General features: G+C 23.0%; 3 protein-coding genes across 8 annotated transcripts in view; 2 read left to right on the forward strand and 1 right to left on the reverse strand.

Annotated features, from left to right (window-relative positions):
- LOC129610626 (very low-density lipoprotein receptor-like) overlaps positions 1-21781 on the reverse strand; it is a 162540-nt gene extending 140759 nt beyond the window's left edge. For 2 of the 6 annotated variants that reach the window (XR_008697101.1, XM_055523256.1), the window contains exon 1: positions 21519-21777. Coding sequence is in view for 4 of the 6 variants with exons in the window: in XM_055523256.1 (XP_055379231.1) it covers positions 21519-21618 (100 nt within the window). In the remaining 2 variants the exon portion in view is untranslated. Of the gene's footprint in view, positions 1-21518 lie in introns of all 6 variants that reach the window. The other 4 variants (XM_055523255.1, XM_055523254.1, XR_008697100.1 and 1 more) reach the window with 3 other exon arrangements.
- Positions 964-6131, forward strand: LOC129610628 (probable cytochrome P450 313a4). Its single transcript, XM_055523258.1, has 7 exons — positions 964-1263; positions 3371-3568; positions 3750-3935; positions 4013-4082; positions 4353-4482; positions 4754-4945; positions 5039-6131. Exons 1-7 carry the CDS (start codon positions 1107-1109, stop codon positions 5630-5632), a joined length of 1527 nt encoding a protein of 508 aa, XP_055379233.1. The 5' UTR covers positions 964-1106; the 3' UTR covers positions 5633-6131.
- LOC129610627 (probable cytochrome P450 313a4) lies at positions 9566-14622 on the forward strand. The gene is made up of 7 exons (XM_055523257.1): positions 9566-9832; positions 11924-12121; positions 12208-12393; positions 12464-12533; positions 13184-13313; positions 13496-13693; positions 13759-14622. Exons 1-7 carry the CDS (start codon positions 9676-9678, stop codon positions 14356-14358), a joined length of 1539 nt encoding a protein of 512 aa, XP_055379232.1. The 5' UTR covers positions 9566-9675; the 3' UTR covers positions 14359-14622.
- Positions 21782-22308: the final 527 nt, after the last annotated feature.

Consider the following 22308-nt stretch of genomic DNA (forward strand, 5'->3'; position numbering starts at 1 on the left):
TCTCAAATACATATATATGTATAGGTAAAATGTTCATAGTTTCATAGTTCGTCGTTAAAATTTTTAAAAATAAAAGTAAAACATAAGAAATAAAAAAAGTACTAAAAATAAAGTTTTTTAATTAATGCACCGGTATGTTTTTAAGTTTTGTAGAGTAAATACTTTATAGCATAACTAAAATCTTCCTTTTTCAAATCACAGCAAATTGTTCCGTAAAATTAAGAATTACTTTATAAAATTTGCTCTGAAGTAACAATTTAAATTTATAAATTTAAATACTATAAAAATGTTCATTTGCTAAGGATTTTCGCGTTATACGATATTTATTGCGAAAAATACTTCAAGCGCTATAAGTAAGTACTAGAAAATTATTTTCACATTTTTTTTATTTGAATAATTACAAATATACATTGTAGTATTTGCAGTATAGTTATACTCGTATTTTATTTAAATATTAAAAATATACTTGAGTTTTGAATTGACTCAAGAACTTTCTAAATAGTAAAGAGTTTTTATGTACGATTACTATTTATAATTTCTAAGCGTTATTCCATTAACCACAAAACCTATTTCTGGAAACGCAGTTCCACTAACTACAAACAATGATTTTTTACATTCTCTACTATTAAAAAAACTGGAACTACAATAATTGCTAAAAATGCAAATTTATGCTCAAAACACTTTTACTTACTCTAATTTAATAAATGCCGTTTTTATGCTCTCTTATAAACATAGAATAAACAATACATAAAAATTCTCTTTAACAAAGTAGCAACTAATTTCATCCATTAATTCTCAATTATTATTAAAATCATTACCTACCACAACTACATAATAATTTTTGTTTTTCTCAATAATATTTGCTTTTATGTTTTAAACAATTAAATTGTACATAAAATTATGCTTTATAAAAAGTGTTCGATCTGGATAATTTCGTAGTTTAACTTTGAATTTGTTCCAACTAACATAAAAAAAAAAAGATTTAAAACTAATTTATAAATCGTTTCAAAAGAAATATTACTTAAATAAATTAAATTCTTTGAAAAAATAAACGAAAATTAGTGCCTACATTGTATTAATTTAAAAATATATTAAAATAAATTAAAATGAATACAACCTCAATAATTTTTTTCGGAATAATTATATTTTTATGGTTGTTCTGGTTGTGGAGGAGACGAAAATATTATTATATGGCATATAGTTTACCAGGACCAGTAGGATTACCAATTATAGGAAGTGGATTAAATTTCATAGATACATCAAGTAAGAGAAAAATTAAATTTTAATTATCTAAACATTTTTTTTTTCGAATAGATTATTTTTGAAATTATTTGAATAACAAAAATTATTATTAAGTTTGATTAGATAAAATTTATTTGAAAATTCAAAAAATTTGGAAGAGTAGAAATTTATTTGATAATAGAAACAAGAATAATAGAAACCAAGATAATAGAAACAAGGAGATTTAAAATCCTAGAAAAAAAAATTTTTAACAAATTTTAAGGAAATAGTATAAATCTTCATAGAGCATTCATTTCACATATGTAAAATTGGAAACGTTGATGGGATATCGATCGTAATAAAACACAATAAATAGAATGACGTAAAACTATATATATATTTATTCAATAGAAAAAATAAATTTTTGTAACAATTTTTTGACCCCCTTTCAGTAGTCTCGCGACCCCTTGGGTATCGCGACCCACAGTTTAAAAAGTCCTGATTTAGCTCATAATTTAATTTAAAATAATTTACTTATAGCTTGATGATTATGAAAAGTGTGAGACAGGCGATTCTACCTAAACACTAATTAATTTTGATGTTTTTTTCTTATTTTCACGCATTATAAAACTGTTACTCAACATAAGAAACTACCTGAAATATAATTAAATTTTCAATGATCGCCTAATTCGGCATAGGTTTAAATTACCAAAAATTGTTATTTTGTACATATTAAAAATTTTTGCAACTACTTTTGATTTGCACCTATTTCGAAACAACTGGTTTGACAAAAAACATAAATACCGATCATAGTTACAATTTCCAGTTAAACGATGTATTGGACAATTAAAACTCCAGTTAAAACAGTCGTAAAATTACGAAAAATTTCTGAACATATAAAACGCAAAACGGAGAATTTGCTTATATATGTATTTCATTTTTTTCTTAACTCGTATTAAGCGGCTTGTTTATGTGACCACTGAAATGATCTAGATCTATTTATTTCCAAATTATTGATCAGCTCACGACCTACATTAAGATACATATATATACATATATGTAATCTATGAGTTTGTCTAATAACTGGAAAGCTTTTACATAAAAAATTATAATTTTATTTATTCTTGACTTCAAATGCTCAAATTCTTGATTTTCTTGAATTTTAATAGTTTAAGGTTAAAATAAATGTAAACTAGTTCACATAAACTTTATGACATACATACCCATATTGTAAAGTTAAGCTGTATAAAAAAGTTTCATATAAAAAAAGCTTAATAAAAATAATTAAAAATAAAAAGATTAAAAATTTTAAAAAAAATATATTATATAAATCCTGAAAATATGCAATATTTAATTAAGTGTAGATTATATTTAGTCAATTTATTTATACTACATACGTATATGTATAGAATTTTGCAATAATATTTATATTTTATGGAAACTTATATTTTGAAAAAAATTATTATTATTTTTTTTGTTTAATAAAACTTTTACAAGATTTTCTCATGCTGTATTCTTCATATATACTATATATACATATATAATTTATATTCATGCTTGTAGATATGATCGCCGCGAGTTATTATCCCACCTTGCTCTATAAATAGATTTCAAAATCAATAACTTTTACATATAAGTATATAACACCTTGATAGCAATAATAATCAAATTAACTAAAGAAATTGAAAGTTTATTTATTCATATATATATTTAAATATATATATATATATATATATATATGGTGGCATTTATTTTAATAGTTGAAAATGTTTTAATATTTTATTTCTGAATTAATTTTGAAAAGGTTATTTTAAATTAAGAGCAATTCAACCTAGAATTGGATTTTAAAAATAATATCGAAATATAATATGTAGCTGTTTACAATAATAATTTATTATGTGGGAATATAATTAACCGTTATTCTAAATTTTACCAATATAAATTGATTAGTAAATTATATCCTAAAAGAAAAATTTGAAATATGTAAGAATATAGTGTTAACTTCTAAGCAGTCAATAACAGAATTTAGAATTTTAAAGTACAATCCAAACTTAAAATTTTTAAATTCTTTAGCTTTAGATATTAAACCTTGCAACTCTCGCTTTTTATAAAAAAAAAAAAACTTTATAACTTTGAAATTTATTTTTAGAAGTCTTATATTATCTCATGCAAGGAACTGAAAAATATGGACACTTATGGACAGGTTTTCTTGGACTTAAACCATGTATTTTAACTTCAGATCCGGAAGTAATTGAAGAAATTTTCACAAATGAACTTTTTGTTGATAAAATGGATATTTACAATGTCATTAACGATTTTTTAAAAGAAGGACTTTTCACTTCCAAATGTAAGACTATACATTAAAAATTAAAAATATTAATAGTAACTACAAATATTAATTGCTTAGATTTTTAGAAAGTTGGTTTAGCAAATTATTTTGCAGTTACTAAAATAAAAATAAAAATTTCAATTTAATTTTTTTTTTTATTTTCTTTAAATTCTTATTAAATTTTTTTCTTAAATTTAAGATGATAAATGGATTGTTGCACGAAAGCATATAAATAAAGCATTCGCACATAAAATTCTACTTGATTTTTTTCCAATTTTTAATCAAAAAGGTAGAGAACTTTCCGATGCTTTTGAAAGTTTAGCAGGAAAAGGGGAAATCGATATTTATGGATATATACATAAACTTCAATTGGACACAGCTTGCAGTAAGTAAACAACTATTTATTATTTATTAAAAGCAATTTATTAACCTAACATATTCTATTTTTGAAATAATTTTTAGTAACAACAATGGGACAAGAAACGAATTTTTTAAGAGGCAGCAATCCTGAGTTATTAAGTTCATATGAATTGTAAGTACGCATGTTTTGAACGATTTAATTGCATTATGTCCAACTAATTTTCTAAAATTTATGAATTAAAACAAAATATTAGTGGATTTCGGATGTTCGTCAAATAGAGATTTCATTATATACTAAATGCATTGTCAGCTAATTTAATAAATTAATCACCCAATTTAGTTAAATAAATTTTAATTAAGTGTTTAATCATATAATTTTAAAAATTCATTTAATGATGCATAAAAAATTTTAATTAAATATTTTTCGTTCTTTTAATTACAGTTTAATAGAAATTACATCAAATAGAATATTTAATCCATTTTTAACAAACAGTTTCGTATTTAAATATTTATATCCAAAGAAGAAGAAATTTGATCATTGTATGCGTGTCATGCAAAAGAATACTCTAAAAGTAAGTATGAATTAAAAGCTTCTACAATATAAATAATAATTGTATAGAGTAACATAGCGTACAGAGTGAAATTTAATGACACAGGAAAAACCAAATATAATGAGCTCATTTTAATAAAACGTTTTAAGTTGCATTGCAACTTCTAATTTTTCGTTATTTCATATTTTTATTAGAAATTATTATTTATTATAGAACACAATTATTATCATATAAGTTTTAGTAAAGTAATTTCTAATTTTAAATTTGAAAAAAAAATATACATATATTAAAGTTTATCGAGAAAAAAATTGAAGATATCAAGAGAGCACAAGAGGAAAATACGAAGGAAAATAGTTCACCAGAAGATGATTTTAATATTACCAAATCCAAATCGATTTTTATTGATATAATGGTAAGGGAATATTTGGCCGGAAATTTTACATGGGAAGAATTGCAGCATGAAGTAAATACAATGATAGCAGCTGTAAGTCAATTAATTGTTTTTTTTTTCCAAACTAAATTTTTTGCATTTTGAAATCGAACATTAATTATTGATAAACTATTAAAATAATTTTAGGCTTATGAAACTACAACAAATGTTTTATATATGGCACTTCTTCATTTGGCCATGTATCCTCAATGTCAAGATAAATTATATGAAGAAATAATATCAGTTACATCAGAAGATGACACTTTTATTACATATGACGATGTTCAACAATTAGTTTATACAGAATTAGTTATGAATGAAACAATGCGTTTAATAAGTCCAGTTCCATTAATTGGACGTAATGCAATTAAAGATGTTCGATTAAAAAATAATTTATTAATACCGAAAGATACAAATATTGTTATCAATTTACTGAGTTTACATCGTAGAAATGATATATGGGGTCCAAATGCTGATCGCATATTTAATCCAGAAAATTTTTTAAAAGAAAATCTCGTTAATAAACATCCATATTCATTTGTACCATTTACAAAAGGTATAAGAAATTGTATTGGATGGCGATATGCAATATTTTCTTTTAAAATAATGTTAGCAATAATTATAAAACGTTTTAAAGTTAGTACAACATTTAAATATGATGATTTAGTATATAAAGAACAAATTATTACAAAATTTAAAGTAAATCCTAAAATAAGTTTAACATTAAGAAAAAATGTTTAAAATATCACGAAGGAAAAATTCTGTAACTGTAATCTAAAATAAGGTATAGATGGTAAACCAAGATTTGGTTTTATTTTTGTTTTTTAGTTTTTTAAATATCTTTCAAAATTTTCGATTTTCTGTAAAATTTTTTTTCAACGTTCTAAGGAACAAATTTTGTTCGCAGCATTTATTTAACTTTACTTTTAACATCCGGTCTAATTATACAATAACATCTACTACATATTCAAAATAAAATTTCGTCAAATTTGCATAAACATTTTTAAGTAAAAAGTAGTTTAATCAATTTATAAATTGATACTAATATCGTATATTATAAAAAAAATATCTTATTATACAATTTATTGAATTATAAATATTATATTAAAAATAATAGCTTATAATTAAAATATTTCAAAAGAAACTATACTTTGAACTTCTCATTATGCATTATAATTATTATAGTGTTATAAATGTATTGTTATATAGGAATAAAGTCCAATAAAACTTGTTTTAATTATTCTGGTTTTTTAACTTGCAATATGCACTAATTAAAAATTAGAAATATATGTGTACCTTCAGCATAATTGTTTTTTTGTTATATAATAGTTGTAAAAAATACTAAAAGAACTTTGTGTAACTTATATAAATATATGCGCAAGGTCTACGAGAAAATCATAATTTTATATATAATAAGTGTATAATTAGAAAATGTTTTCCTTTATATTTAATACCAATAAAATAATAATATATCATTGTAATACAGTTGAATAATTATACTAAACGCACATTATAATTTTTTATATTATAATTCACAATTATATATTATAACTACATTTATATACATATATAACTACATTTATGTTGTATAACAATTATATCATAACTGCAATTTACTGTGAACGCATTTTGAATTTACATAATTTTCAAATATCAATAATAATAAAAATATGTAGGAATATGTATATGGTAAGGTGATGCAATAATCATTGCCCCAATATAATATGTACCGTTTGAATAGTCGATTACTCATTTCCAGTTTGTTTTAAGTAGAAAATTTCAAATTCCGGAGGTTTGCACAAAAAATTTGTCAAAAAAATGCGTATTCATTTTTCAATAAATTACTAGTACAACTTCCTTTTCAAAAAATTGGTTGTATCCTATTCAAATAAGGTTGATCAATGACCTGAAGAAGTTTAAAACGTGTATACTTTTTTCCTCTATTACATGGTCGAAAATGATTAACTCTCAATGATTTATTGCTTTGCAATCGTGTAAGTCAACAATATAAATATTCAACCTAATCCCATAGAGGATTCACAAAAATTCACATAAGTAAATTTATCACTATTCACAACATCACATGCTTGAAGTGTTATAAAAATTATTAAAATTTTGTAATACATGCGCAATTTATTTGAAAATAATTAACCTATATCACGCATATTAAATGAAATCCGGTCAAACATCTATTGTACTACATTCTAGTTGTTTCAGCAGTCTAATCTTGACAAGATAAAAATTAATAAAAAATTACAATATAAATCAATCCAAACTAATATGAAAAAGGAAAAAAAAGTGTATCATATTGGAATATAAGTTAAACGTGAAACATCAAAGCATTTACTTTTTATAAAATATAATTGTGAATTAATTAAATCAACCAATATTAGAAATTAACTTTGAACTACATATGTTACTTGAATTTATATTACTTACGTGAATTATAACAAATAGTGTATTTTCTTTAAAAACAAGTAACTTGTCTATTTAGCTCATACAAGAGATTAATTAAAAATATGTAAGTTTCCTGTTCTTATTGGAATAATTAATATTTCCAACGAAATGTTTTACGTAACAAAGGTTACGTAAAAACAGAATGGTTAAAAATATGAACAAAATGAAAATAACTGGAATTTCTTCACAGCTTTTGATGTTTAAAGGGTCTTATAAGAAGAAGTACAAAGTTATAAATAAAATTACCGTATTCTACTAATATTCAACACTTAATATTGGAAAAAGAAATCAGGAGAACCAAACAATATAACATATTTCATGATGAAACAGAACAGCACCGTTCAACCAGAAATAATTCGTGTGGGGTTCTCAAAATGGTTTGCCGTGGTGTTTTGGTGGTCGCGGTGAATTATTTTCGGGGAACCTTGCGGTAATAATGTGCTATTGTCACACCGGAAAAAACATTTTGTACACAATTTATACAAAATATTAATAGAATATTTGCTTGTTTTTATTCAACTGACTGCAAACAATTCAGGTTGTCATTAATTAATGAAAATATTTTTATTGATTCGTGTAAACTGCTCTTAAGGTTGTTGACAAGATAAAATGACATAATACCTCAGCAAAAAATGCACAAAATTCAATGTTTTTTATATTAACCTAATAATTATTTATGCAAAATTATACCAGTGACTATTGGTTTGAATTTTAGTCTACGTGAATATTTAAAGCTTTATGATTGTGTTTTAATTATAATTGCGTTTAGATTATTATTCAACGACATTTGCAATGTATGTGCCTGGCGAAGCATTAATTTCCATCCATCTTTTACTTAAAAGAAGAACCAACACAATTTGCCCCAAAATACTACACTTTAAAGGGAAAACTTTTATTCAAACGATGTCAAACTTGTTTTTTATACTCTTTTTAAAATAATTTTTTAAATTTGCAAAGTCATTATTATTCGTTTTAAAGTATTGTTCATAGGGCATTATAAGCTTACCTTTGCATTTATAACACTGCGATATAAAACGTTACTTTTATGGCTAAAGAGTCACGAGATAAAGTAGTGGAAGATACAAGCGAAGTCTGTTTGCACTAAGCTGCAGGAATGCTGCAAGACACTGTTTCACTAGTAAAATATTAAGAGACAGAACATTGTCTCGTCGGGTATCTGTTGTGATGGTCAGACCAATTGTAGTAATGAAGAACATGCGTCACAACTATCAACCTTCTAAAGTACCTAATAATGCAGATACCAAATATTGTTGCTCGATATATTTCATATTGTGAAACTTTTCTATAATTAAATTTCTAAGAAATGTTGAAAGTACTTATAAGAATGCTTTAAATCTTGAATTAAACCTACAATAATTCACAGGTCAAATAGTTAGAAAACCTGTTAACATTTTTATAATTCTATATACTCGTGTATTGAACTTTTTTCATAGTAACTTCTTTTTTTCTTGTATATGTAAATTCCCTGTTTTCGCATCGTTACACAATTTTATTGCGTTTAGAATGTATAATTGATCATACACGTTTGCATTAACACGTTAAAAACAAGTAAAATGACATATTTATGAATTAATAAGTGAAATAACTTTGTGATTTAATGAATTTCTTCTCTTTAATTATTATTATAATTATACAAATTAAAAAAAAAACCTTTATTCGACAGCAACCTTTATTAGCAGCTTACGAAACTTTTTTTAATAAACTGTCTGTTGAAACTAAACTTTATTGATCCACTTATTTTCCTTTAGATATAAAGTCACATTTCTGAATAATGCACTACACATATGCGTATAATAATAAAATTCTGCAAAGTAATTTGAATGAAATTTATTATTAAACTTGTATATCAGAATTTTGCAATTGGCAACTCTAATTTTTAATTTTCTGTATACTTAAAACTTGTCTTATACTGCATTGAATGAACTTAAAGCTTTTATTTTAATAACTCATTGATTCACAATAGATATAAATTCACGATTTCATATTATTCTCTTCTGCACAAAATTGAATTAAATTTGCTCTTAAGATTTTATTGTTTATGTTTATATTTTTTTGCACAAACAAAAAAAAAAAGAAAACATAACAAAAATAACGTGAAAAATAAATAGAAAAATTCTACCCCATATATAAATTTTCAGGTGCAAATTTAAAATAAGTTAGTTTAATCTTTGCTTCATTAAGAACAACATAAAAAAAGGAATAAGGTTAACTTTAAAAAAAAAAGTGAAAATCAAAAAAATTGGAAATAAAAAATTTTAATTTAAATCTTAGATTTTTTTTTTTTAATTTTGTGTTGTTCTTACAAAATGTTCATCGCTTTAGTTTTATTTCTTGCAATTCTTGTAATCGCTTGGTTACACTGGGTATGGGATAGACGCCGATTTTATAAAGCAAAAAAAGAAGTAGGCGGACCATTTGAATTTCCAATTATTGGTAGTGGATTAAATTTTATTGATCAATCAAGTGAGTCGAAAATTTTAATAAGTGAACGTAATTTTTTCTTATAAAGCATATAAATTAAAAGTTAAATTTGAAAAATGAGATTTATCTAAAAAGAGCATTTACGATACCTTAATGTGAATATAAATTCGTTATAAAAATTAAATTACAATTTGAAAAATTTTATCGAATAAATTTAAATCAACAATAAGAAAGCAAAAAGAAAAATTTAAGTTTGAAATTTAAAAATAAAAATAAAATATTTTCCAAAGAAAAAATTAAAAATTTTACGATATTAAATTCAATGAAAAAAATTAATTAAAATTTAGGCAGAAGTGTATGTGATTTCCTTTTAATAATGGCATATAAAAGTAAATGAGAAAAAACTGTGGTCAAATTTAAAAAAATTTATTAATAAAATGGTTTTAAAAATATTTTAAATAAATACGTTCTTAAAATTTTGTTCAATGATCCAAAAAAACTATTAATAACAAGAAAAATTTTAAAATAAAAGCTTTTTAACGAATTTAAAATTGAGATTTAATCAATGTAACTAATTTCGATTAAATATTTGTGTTGATTTGTGATATTTTTAAATTCAATTATTTATTTGTTTTTCATTACGATTAAAATTAAATTACGTTAATGACCCAAAATATTTTAATAACATAAATTAAAAGTGTATTGAAAAATTAAAACGAATGAATATGGCTTTGGAAAAATATTAAAAAAAAATTTTATATTTGGAAAGAAGAAAACACTGACACTAGAATAAATGTGTATATATACATATATATATATATATATATGTATATAAATCTATAAGTTTCTGCGAAAGCAGTATATCTCATAGATATTATTATTTTAAATTGATTATATCACATATTCAATAGAAATTTTGCTAAATTTTGTCAATTCATTCATAATAATGGCCGTATTCTGTATTGCAAAGAAAACAAAAATTGCATACTTTGACGATTTATCACGCACACCGCATGGTATCTTTAAAATATTTACAATGTTACGCACTCCAAATTGATGCGTTTACGCAATTTTAAAAAAATTATTGATATGCTTTGTTAAATATCGGAAATAATTATTGGCAGTATGCATTAAAAATATTTAAATTAAAAATTGACTAATGTTTGACATTTTGCGTAGAATTAAAAACTCTAGAATTTAATTTGAGGATTGTAACAAAGAATTTTATAAAAACTATGTCTTATAATCAAAATGTTTTGAATATTTGCGTTGCAATCGTATTAAAATAATCCGAAAATTACAAATATTGAAACTAGTTAAATTTAGATTTTGTATTTTATTTCAGCACTACCTACACCAATTTTTTTAACAACTTGTGATGTAATATCACGTATAATAGAATGTGGAGTTGTGCTTTAATGTTATTACAAATGCAGTGACATATTATTTTTTTACCTTCAAATTAAAAGTTAATAATAGTTAAAAACGTGCGTGTACAACAATATTTTAGCAACCGTAGAAAGATTATATTAAATCTAGAAGTTGCAGTTCTTGAATTAGCTTTTTTCATTATTATTTATTGAATTTTTACTAATTGATTAGCTGAATACATGTATACATAAATTAAATAAGAAATGAAATTTATTCTGATATATCACAAATATCATAATTATTATAAAGTTATACGGAAATCAAATAAGTACAAATATAATGAAAAATAAATTTTTTGAAGAAAATATAATATTTAAACATATTTATGATAGAAAACATATTTTCTGAATCTTGAACTAAATTTAACCCTTTAATTGATATGATAACTTATTCCTTGAATATTCTTATAGTATTAATTTCCACATTTCCAACTTGAAGGATTATTTGATTGAAGATTTTTGATTAAAGAGTTTTGATCAAAATTTTTGCAATTAAAATAGTTCTTGTAGGTGCTAGTAATTCGGTCATAATAAACATAAAGTTGGTTTCTATAACGTAAAAAATTTGTAGTTTAGGCCAAAGTGTAATATTATTTTTGAAAGAAATTGGATCGATATTAATTACACGCTTAAATTTATAATATACACCCTGTTATAATTAGAAGAAATATTTAACTTTAGTGGAATTTATTTCTTTTTTTAGAACCTTTATATTTTCTAAATGGTTTACACAAGATATATGGTCATACATATTTTGGTTTTCTTGGCTTAAAACCATGTTTTATAACATGCGATCCTAAAATTATAGAAGAAGTTTTTACAAATGAAAATTTAGTTAACAAAATGGATATATACAATGTTATTAATGACTTTGCTTACAATGGACTTTTTACATCTGAACGTAAGAATTTATATAATATAAATATTATACATACTAAAACTATAATTCCATTTTATTCATTTGTTATATTAATTTTAATATTTTAGGTAAAAAATGGCAACATTCACGAAAACATATAAATAAAGCATTTACAAATAAGGTTCTATTAAGTTTCTATAATATATTTAATAAACAGGCGTTAGAACTTTGTAATATTCTTGAACAACATGTAGGAAAAGGTGAAATAGATTTATATACATATATTGAAAGAGTTCAATTGGATACAGCATGTTGTAAGTGAATATTATTTGAAAATACGAAATTTTATTTTAATAAATTAAAATTAATTAATATTATAATTAGTAACAACAATGGGTCAAGAAACTAATTTTATTAGAGGCGAAAATAATGAACTTCTGGAAGCTTATACAGAGTAAGTTGTCTATAACATATGTAGTTTAAATAATAATATTTCAAAACAAATTGTGACGACATATAAGTATATCACTACATGTCGTACATATATATCATTTAAATGACGGAACATTTTTTAGTAATTTAATAAACTGCTCATCACAAAAAAATTTCTATACTTTTTATTCAAAATATTTAATCATATATTTTACACAAATACTTAAAAGCATTGGAACTTAAATTTTTGATATGTGTCAGTGCTATTCTACATGTACGGTATATTTCTGTCATACTCTTTATTATGTAATCACACGTAATCTTTATCGCATTGAATTCTATACTTACTCGAGTGCATTGCATACAGGGAAGCTTTGTGATGGCACCAAATTTTGAGGGCCGGTTCTACATTTTTGATCGTTTTTAAGAAATTATTCGACAAATTTTCTTGAAATTTTTTACATAAGCTTCGCTTGACAATGCGAGAAACCAAAGTCACTCTTCTGAAATTGCTAAATTAGAAGATAGACATTGCGGTTTGTTATATATTGGCCATATAAAAATTTTTATATTTATATTTTGAAAACAAAAACATGTCATCCATTAAATTAAGTTAACCCTTTGCCAATTCCATTATTTCATTAATTTTCCAAAAATTGTTTTATATTTTAGCCTTATTCGTTTCCTAGGAAGGAGAATATTTAACCCGTTGTTAACCAATAATTTTATATTTAGTTACTTCTATGGAAAAAAACGACAATACGATAAATCACTTAATATTATCAAATCAAACACTTTAGGGGTAAGCTTATTTTTAATTATTTAAAATTAGTATGCCTTTATTAGAAATTTATTTACCATTCATATGCTATTAATATAACTAAATAGTTTAATATTGAAAATATCTTCGCTCTTTATGATCTACCATAAATTGTATGTAGAACAAAGGCAGCTTCCAAATAATGTATTCTTTATACTTTACAGTTTATTGAAAAAAAATATTTGGAAATTAAAAAAGCTCAAGAAGATGGTTCTAATAAAGATCAAGATAGTTCACCAGAAGATGAAATGAATATTACAAAATCAAAATCAATTTTTATTGATATTATGGTAAGAGAATATATGGCGGGAAATTTCACCTGGAAAGAGTTACAGGCGGAGGCTGACACAATGATTATAGCAGTAAGAATCTTTTTCCAAAGATATTGAAAAAAAACAATAATAATTTTAATATTTAATCATTTTAGGCTTACGAAACTACAACAAATGTACTTTACATAACATTATATTTACTTTCAATTTACCCGGAATATCAAGATAAATTATATGAAGAAATAATATCGGTAACAACTGCTGAAGATATATCTATAACACCTGAACATGTTCGATTACTTACTTATATGGATATGATAATGAATGAAACAATGCGTTTAATTAGTCCAGTTCCAATAGTTGGACGTGATGCAACTGAAAATGTAAAATTGGGTAAATATAATGTACCAAAAGGTACAAATATTATTATTGATGTATTTAGTTTACATCATTGCGAGGAAATATGGGGTCCAAATGCAAATCATGTATTCAATCCTGATAATTTTTTAAAAGAAAATCTCGTTAATAAACATCCATATTCATTTGTACCATTTACAAAAGGTATTAGAAATTGTATTGGATGGCGTTATGCCACCATTTCATATAAAATAATGTTGTCAATTATTTTAAAAAAATATAAAGTTAGTTCAACATTTAAATTTAAAGATTTAAGATATACTGAACAGATTGTACTTAAATTTGAAGAAAATCCTAAAATAAGTTTTGAATTAAGAAAAAATAAGACAATTTCATAAAATTTTTAAATTATTTTAATTTTATTTAGAAGATATTTTGGAATTAAAAAATTTCGACTTTCATGTTATTGTGGTATAGGAAATTGGCAATAAAAAATATTTTTAATTAACATTCTATAAGAAAAATTGTCATTAATTATGTAATAGTATTATTAAATTGTAATATAAAACAAAAATTAGTCAGATTATAATAAGAGATGAAAGAAATAATATTATTTTAAAATTATTTTGTTTTAATTGTTTTAAAACTGGTCAAATATTTAAAGAGCGTTATGATGCTTTAGATGATTAATTTGTTTCAAATGTTGTATGAATCTTAGGGTTTTCCCCAAATATATTTTTTGCTTTTGTGTTAAATTTCAATATTATAAATAATAATAATGAAAAATTTTACAACAAAATTGAAAAGCTATGAAAAATCGAGAGATTTCGATATGATTTAAGGATTTTTATATAAAAATTTTGTAAATAGCTTATTGAAATAATTGAAAATGTAGTAGCATACTATGAAAATGGACATAAAAGTTATAGAAGACTTATTGACTTCATTTTTAAGAAATTTACTTTAATTTATACAAATTAAAATTAATTCATTTAATAGAAGGCATAAATATATTTTTATTCAAATACGAAGATCAATAAATTTTTGTTATAATTTTATTCATTTCATATCGAAATTTACCTTTGTCAATCTAAACAAATTTTGTCAATTTATGAAAAGGGTTTCTAATATTTTGTCACATTTAACAAAAAAATTTGTAATAAGGCTTCATATATGTGAGATAAATAATTTTATACATATTATGCTTTATATACCAAGAAATTAGATAAAATTGCGAAAAATACAATTAAAATCATTTTTCTTAATCTAATGTAAATTGCCTTCATAACACCTGTGAAGGTCGATTCATATTTACATATTATATATATTTGTGTATATAAAGGCGGCTAAATAATTTTATTTATATTATACGATCGTGATGAGAACATACTTACTATATTTGCAGAAAATTTAAAATCTGTTCAAAACACGTGCTGCGAGTATGTACAATATCTCATATACTAATATATTATTATAAATTTAAAATATTTCAATACTGTGTTTGGAAATTAATACGAGTATTATTAAAACTTTAGCAACATAATGAAATTTCTGTTAAGAAAATATTAATTATAATTTGCATTTTCAAACAAATATGAAGACTAGTATATACAAATGAAATCTATAAATAAAATTTAATTTCTGCTTATTTTTTTTTTATTTTACTTTAATTAAATTTATTAAGAAATTCTTATTCACTAATATAAAAGTTATTTCCTTTTTTAATATAATTAAAGTAGTAGGTATATAGAATATTTTAATTTATTCCTCAGCAACCAAGTAAATTTATTTTACATACATACATATGCATGTAAATTATTGTATAGTTAATAAAAGCTAGTTAAATTGCATTAAATCATCTAAAATGTACTACTTATTTTCCATTATTTAATTTTCTTGGAAATTATTCAATATAAATTTATGTATATTTGTGGTTTTGAAGCTTTATAATGTCATTTAAGAAAGATTTCATAATAATATATGTACATATATGTATAAAAGCATCGAATATATTTACATATACAGTTACATATGCTAAAGAACATTTATTTTATTCTATAAGACATAAATAAATTTATATAATGTGTACATGTGAATATAACATATATGATATATGTCTTCTTGTTTAAGCTTTAATAATGTATTGAATTTGTACACGTTTTTCATTTAATAAAAAGCCGGCAATTTAATTTAAATGAAAATTAGTAAATCTAATAATATTTTCTATTTAAATAAAATTTTATTGATATTTTCATGGAAAAAAATGCTTTTATTTTTTATTTATTTCTAATGTTTACTTCAACTACTTACAAAATTGTAATAAATTAATAAGCAATAATATAACTATAATTAACTAATATAAGAATACCTAAGCAATACATACTTACAAAGAATTATAAAAATCAATGAATAAACTCTTATAATTTTATTTCAAACAGTTATTGTGCCTATGATTTTTTAGAAAAGCAAAGATTTAATCGAAGAATCTTCTCACACCATAAGGTTTTTTGAGAATATATACTAGTACAAGAATGTGACATCATTGTACAACATAGTCAGATTTATTATAAAATGTTATATATATTTAAATATATTATAAAACTTACAGATTACTTAATCTTCAATTTGATTCGAATTCAAAACGCTTACCTGAAAAATAAAAGTAAAAATATATTTTTATATAAAAATTAAATTTTTATGTTAAGAAAAAAATGTTAGAAATTTAATAAGCAACATGATATTATGTTTGCATGTATATATGTATTTATATTACATTTAACTAGGATAGAAAAAATGATATTGATTCAACACATTAGAATTTCAAATTCGTAATCAAAAGTCAAAAAAAAATTTTTTTTGTTTTACTTGCATATAAGTAGTTCACACTTGAGGTAATAATCTGTGACGTCCAAATTGCAGATAAAACGTAAACTTTGCAAAGTCATATGATTCAAATTGCAAACTGAAGAAGAAAACAACGTTAACTGTTCCAAGAAGTTTAATAAACGTCAAATAAAATCAAGAATATAAAGCAAATCCCGCAATCTAATAAATTTAGTATAGCTCTACTTAGTGTACTGTTAAGACATCAAGACATGTTGTACAGCTGATTTTTATAATATTAAAATTTTTAAAATGTGATTTTTGGCAATTGACGTTTACTTATAGTGACCAAAAATATTAAAACGACATTTTTTTCCCAAATAATTTTTTTTACAACGTACATTTGGGTAACATAAATTTGTATATTAATGCTGGAAAAAAAAATTTTGTTTTGAGACGTTGCTGATGTCACCGAATTTCGCAGTCTTGTGAATGAATCTTGAATAAATAACAAGATATTTAAATAAATAACTAATTTCATAATTTCATTAATAATTCATTTTCAATATTATAATTGAAAAATATTTTATTATATTTCATTCATAATAAAATTTTTATTAAAAATTATATAGAAGATATTTAATAGATTTTTGTTTGCTTTAATTCGAAGTTGTTCTTTTCGAAAATTTTGACATGGCCTCTTTAAAATATAAAATAATTTTTGTCGTCTCTTATGAGTATTTTCATAACGTATACATATTATAGTTTATAGTGTTATACAGAAGACAATATTGTCGCTTTACACAACGAACAACTGCACAACGAACAATTACACAACGAACAATTACACAACGAACAACTTTTTTTGAGAGGCGCTTGTGAGTAATAAGTTTTTTAATTTAAAATAGCATCGGTACTCAAAAAAAGAGTTCTATTGTTTAACTAAAAGGATTGTCTTCTGTATATCACTGTAAGCAATTTACATAACGGTTTTTCGCAATTTTCATTGTTAATGATTTTTTCTTTGAGTAGGCGCGTTTTCACATATTGTTTGGCTTTTACACTAAAAGCATCTCAAATAATTGATTTTAAAATAGTAGGCAACCATGTCCTCAAGTGTAAAAGCTACAACTCTCAGTCATTAAAATTCTTTTTTTTTCACGTTTCTATTCCATTTACTGTATAGGTATTTTAGGTATAGCTATACCATACTTTTTCCATGAATATGTGAATGCAAATTTTTTTTTTTATATTCCGATTTTATTTTATTATGATGCTTTTAAAATTATATACGTATATACATTTACACACGTATATGGTGTAGTGTAGAGGATATTTCATTAGCATATAAATTAAAGAAAAACTGACAACAAAAAAAAAAAACAATGAAAACCAACAAGAATGTCATTTCGTTCCTTTAAATATGAGGATAAAAAAAATTATTTTACAATGCCAGAAATGATGAAATTATTAAAGAAAAATACAAAAAAAATTTTTTGTTTGTTTTTTTTTTATAAATGTAAACAAACACCTCACCAATAAAAGTTTCGATTTTTACCATTTTATATCCCTTCAGAATATATGAGCTTTTGCTCTTTGCTCAAATTTAATATCCACATACATATATATTTTTATATTCACATACATTTTTATTATAAATTTATATATGTACATAATAATGTGAGTAAAATATCGACACACTTTTATATATAAATTATTGTGAATCTTTTGTAAATGTATTTGAAAATGAAAAGGATTTGTTTGATATCCTTTCGTCATTTTGGTATTTAGATGATATCTTTTTGTTTGCTCTTCTATTCTTTTATTAATTTTCATAAAACAGAGAAAATTATCATTCAAAGTCTATTTGAGAAATAAAAGAAATAAATACAAAATCGTGAATTGAAATTTTATAAAATTATACCGTAAAAAGAATGAAATTTCTGCAAAAAATTTTATCGTAAATAAATGCGCCTACAAAGTTTCCATAATTAATAAATTTGTACTATTATTTAGCATTTACTACAATAGACTAATACACACATTGTATATAGGATTATCGTACGTATTTTCATATGCATAAAATAGATGATTTCTGTTGTGGAGATTGATTTTTAACGGATCAGGCGGTATTTGTTAAATTTTCAAATCGAATTGGTTTTCAATGAGATTCAAGCGAGAATAAAGCGCACAAAACGCTTATAAACATTATCAATAATTAAGGTGTAAATAATACACCCAAAGAAGGTGTTCGTTTTGAGTAATTCGCCTGTGTGGAACAGTAGAAGACGGTGTCTCATCTCCTTTACGCATTTCTGGCTTTGGCAGAAAAAGACGGAAATGCCTTAGATCAGTTTTGTTTTTACGGACTCCGGATCTAGCGAATGTAAATGTCAGTGGCTTTAATCAGTTTCTAAAAAATTCGGGTTGGTTCTCATGAAGCTAGGGGAATTTTGTGGATCCGGCGGTATCACAACGTGGCCTATGTGTATCTTCTGCACATCTGTAGTAACATCGATTGTATATAGCTTCAAAAAAAAATATTTAGCTATATAGCTACAAAAAAACAACACCCATTAAAATAATATAAGTATAATTATTGTGTGAATACGATACATCTATCTATTTACTTATACTTATATCGGATTATTACGTATCATTTTGTCAAAAAATAATGTTTACTGTTAAATTTATACCATACTTATTCGGCTAGTTTTCACACGTATTCAACATAAAAAATTCAAAATCTTCATTTTAAGCAAAGAATTAACATTTTTTTTTTTTGTAATGTAGACATACATTCATATATACGCAAAAATTGTATTTAATACAATATTATTTTTGCTGATATTTATTTATACAGCAGCCACTTAAAGGTCATCAAATCTTAAATTTACATACCCGTATAAACTTACATATAATATGTAACTATATTATTGTATTTAATATGTTTATGTAATACATATTATATACAATATTACTTATATAATGAGAGAAGCAACTATAATATACATATAATATAGTTTAAATATTACATTTTTATTTTAGTCGCATTATCAAGGATAGTGATCTGTATCATATGAATATAATGTTGTAATTTTAGTAAAATAGATGATAATGTATTTGAGTGAAAACACCGAACGAATATTAAATAAGCTATACACAAAGAACAATGAAAATAGAAACTACAAAAAAAAGGTAAATTTAATATTCTATTTTGCAAATATTACAAAGTAGTTTTTAAAAAAAAAAAAAAAAGTAGAAAAAAGACGACAAAGTGGTCCACACCCAAGGGTTTATAGAAGATTTCTCAGCTAAATACGCTTTAATTTTACACAAACTAATTTCATTTTACACATTACATTTTCATTTATGGTAACACCATTATTGATGAAAATATCTAAAATAAAAGCCATCACGTTTATTTAAAAAAAAAGTATCTTTAATCATATAGAATAAAATGGGAATACGTGCGAAAATGGCCCAAAAAATAAACGCATTAATCCAATAAAATCTTTCAAATGTTGTATAGACACTAAAATTAGAATTTAATAATTGATTTATTATATTAGTATAAAATAATACAATGTAAGTAAAAGGTAAAATTTTTGCTTAATAACAGTAGTTTGAGAAACTCCTTTAAATTTGCTTGAATCAACTATGTTTTTTAATAAAAATTCTAAATGGGTAAAATTGGGTTCTGCTCCCTTTTAATTTTATTTTTTTGTCTAAAAAAAAATCTAACATGATCGTCGCAATTTTTATTAAGAAACACAAGACTTATCAAAAATGGAAATATTTTCATATACGCTATTAACTTGTATGTACTGTTAAAGTTAGAATCGTTGCGAGCATTGTCGTATTATAGGAAACGTTTAATAAATTTCTTTTGTTTTCTTAATGATCATTTGAATATTTTTGCCTTTTTAATTTTATTCTTTTACGACTTTCTTAGAATTTAAATTAACAAAGTTTCCGTTTTAATATTTTTGTACTGTAAAACCATAAAAATAAGGATAACTAATCGCTTTTATGCATACATTCATACAAAATATCAAACAAATTATAATGGAATGAATATTTTTTCATTTGCTAAATTTTTTAATTATGAAAATTGTAAAAGCTAAAAACATCGAATCTGTCTGTCAATACCGTGAATATTCAATCAACTTTAAAAAGTGTGTGTTTTACTTTTACTACTTAAGAAATAGTTGATAAATTGTTAATTCACATGAACCCAGAAGAATGGTGACTTGTGTAACTTTTGAAATTAATTGTTATCTTGTTCCCAGAATTTATTTCTATGAAAGATTTCTATAATATTTTTCACCCTCCTCCGTTCGGTTTTTGTCATTTTTAAGAAATACCAAAATTTTAAATTTATTTCTTTGAAAATTCATACTCAAATTTCTTATAGAAAAACATTAAATAACGGTAAATGTACTCTTATGGGGAAAACGCAATGAAATATTTTATATGATCTAATTTGCTATGGTTTGTTTTAGTTTTGTTCTTCTCCTAAATATATGCAATTATTACAATATATTTTATAGGATATTAAAAGAAAATTGTATTTAAATATATTGCATTTAAATATATTGCATATTTCCCACTTGGGAATGTTAATATTTTGAATAATTTCATAAATGTTAATTTCTATCTAAAAATTAATTTTAATTTTCATATAAAATTTTTTTATTATTTTTTTTTTATATACAAGTTTTATTTCTTTTACCTTGGTTTGATGTCGCTGATAAACTAACAATACTTTGTGCTAATATTATTCCTTGTACCATTAATATCATCCACCATAAAGAATATTGTAAATTCGCCATTTTGTCAATAATAAAATTTTTATATTTGTTTTTTTTTTCTTATAATTTAATTAAAGTTGACAAAATAAATATATTTTTTTCAAATTATTTTATAATACTAAGAAATTCGTCTGAATTTCAAGAAGGTAAACAACAAAAAAAAAAGCAGAACTAAATAAGATTTATTAAAAATTTTTCCAATCTTTTTATTTATTTTAAATACCTATATAATATTTAATAATTATCACTTAATTATTGTTAATTGAATTAATAAAAGAATATTTTTAGAATGATATTTTTAATCTCAATTAGGTTTTATTCATTTTCAATAAATATTTTCAATGAATTTTTATTTTAAAATATTTTTTATATATTATTTATAATTTAATATTACAGTACTTATTTTTCATTAATAAATCACTTGAAATTCATTAATTTTAATTCTAAAATGTTAAGTACTTTTGAACATTACTAAAATTATTAATGTAATCAATTACTATTATTTTCGTTTATACATTATTATATGGCCATAAATTAAAAGAAAAATTAATTAAATAATTTGTTTAAGATTTATTCTTTAAATGCATGTATGCAATTATAGTGTTGACCCAAAATAATATAAAATATGAATTGAATTCAAAAAATGTTAAGTTCACTTTCTCTTAAAATGAAATATTTGCAATCTCTTGTTATTACTTGCAAAAATTATAA

The sequence above is a fragment of the Condylostylus longicornis genome, unplaced genomic scaffold (assembly GCF_029603195.1).
Source record: "Condylostylus longicornis isolate FDR11 unplaced genomic scaffold, ASM2960319v2 ptg000045l, whole genome shotgun sequence".
NCBI lineage: Eukaryota > Metazoa > Arthropoda > Insecta > Diptera > Dolichopodidae > Condylostylus > Condylostylus longicornis.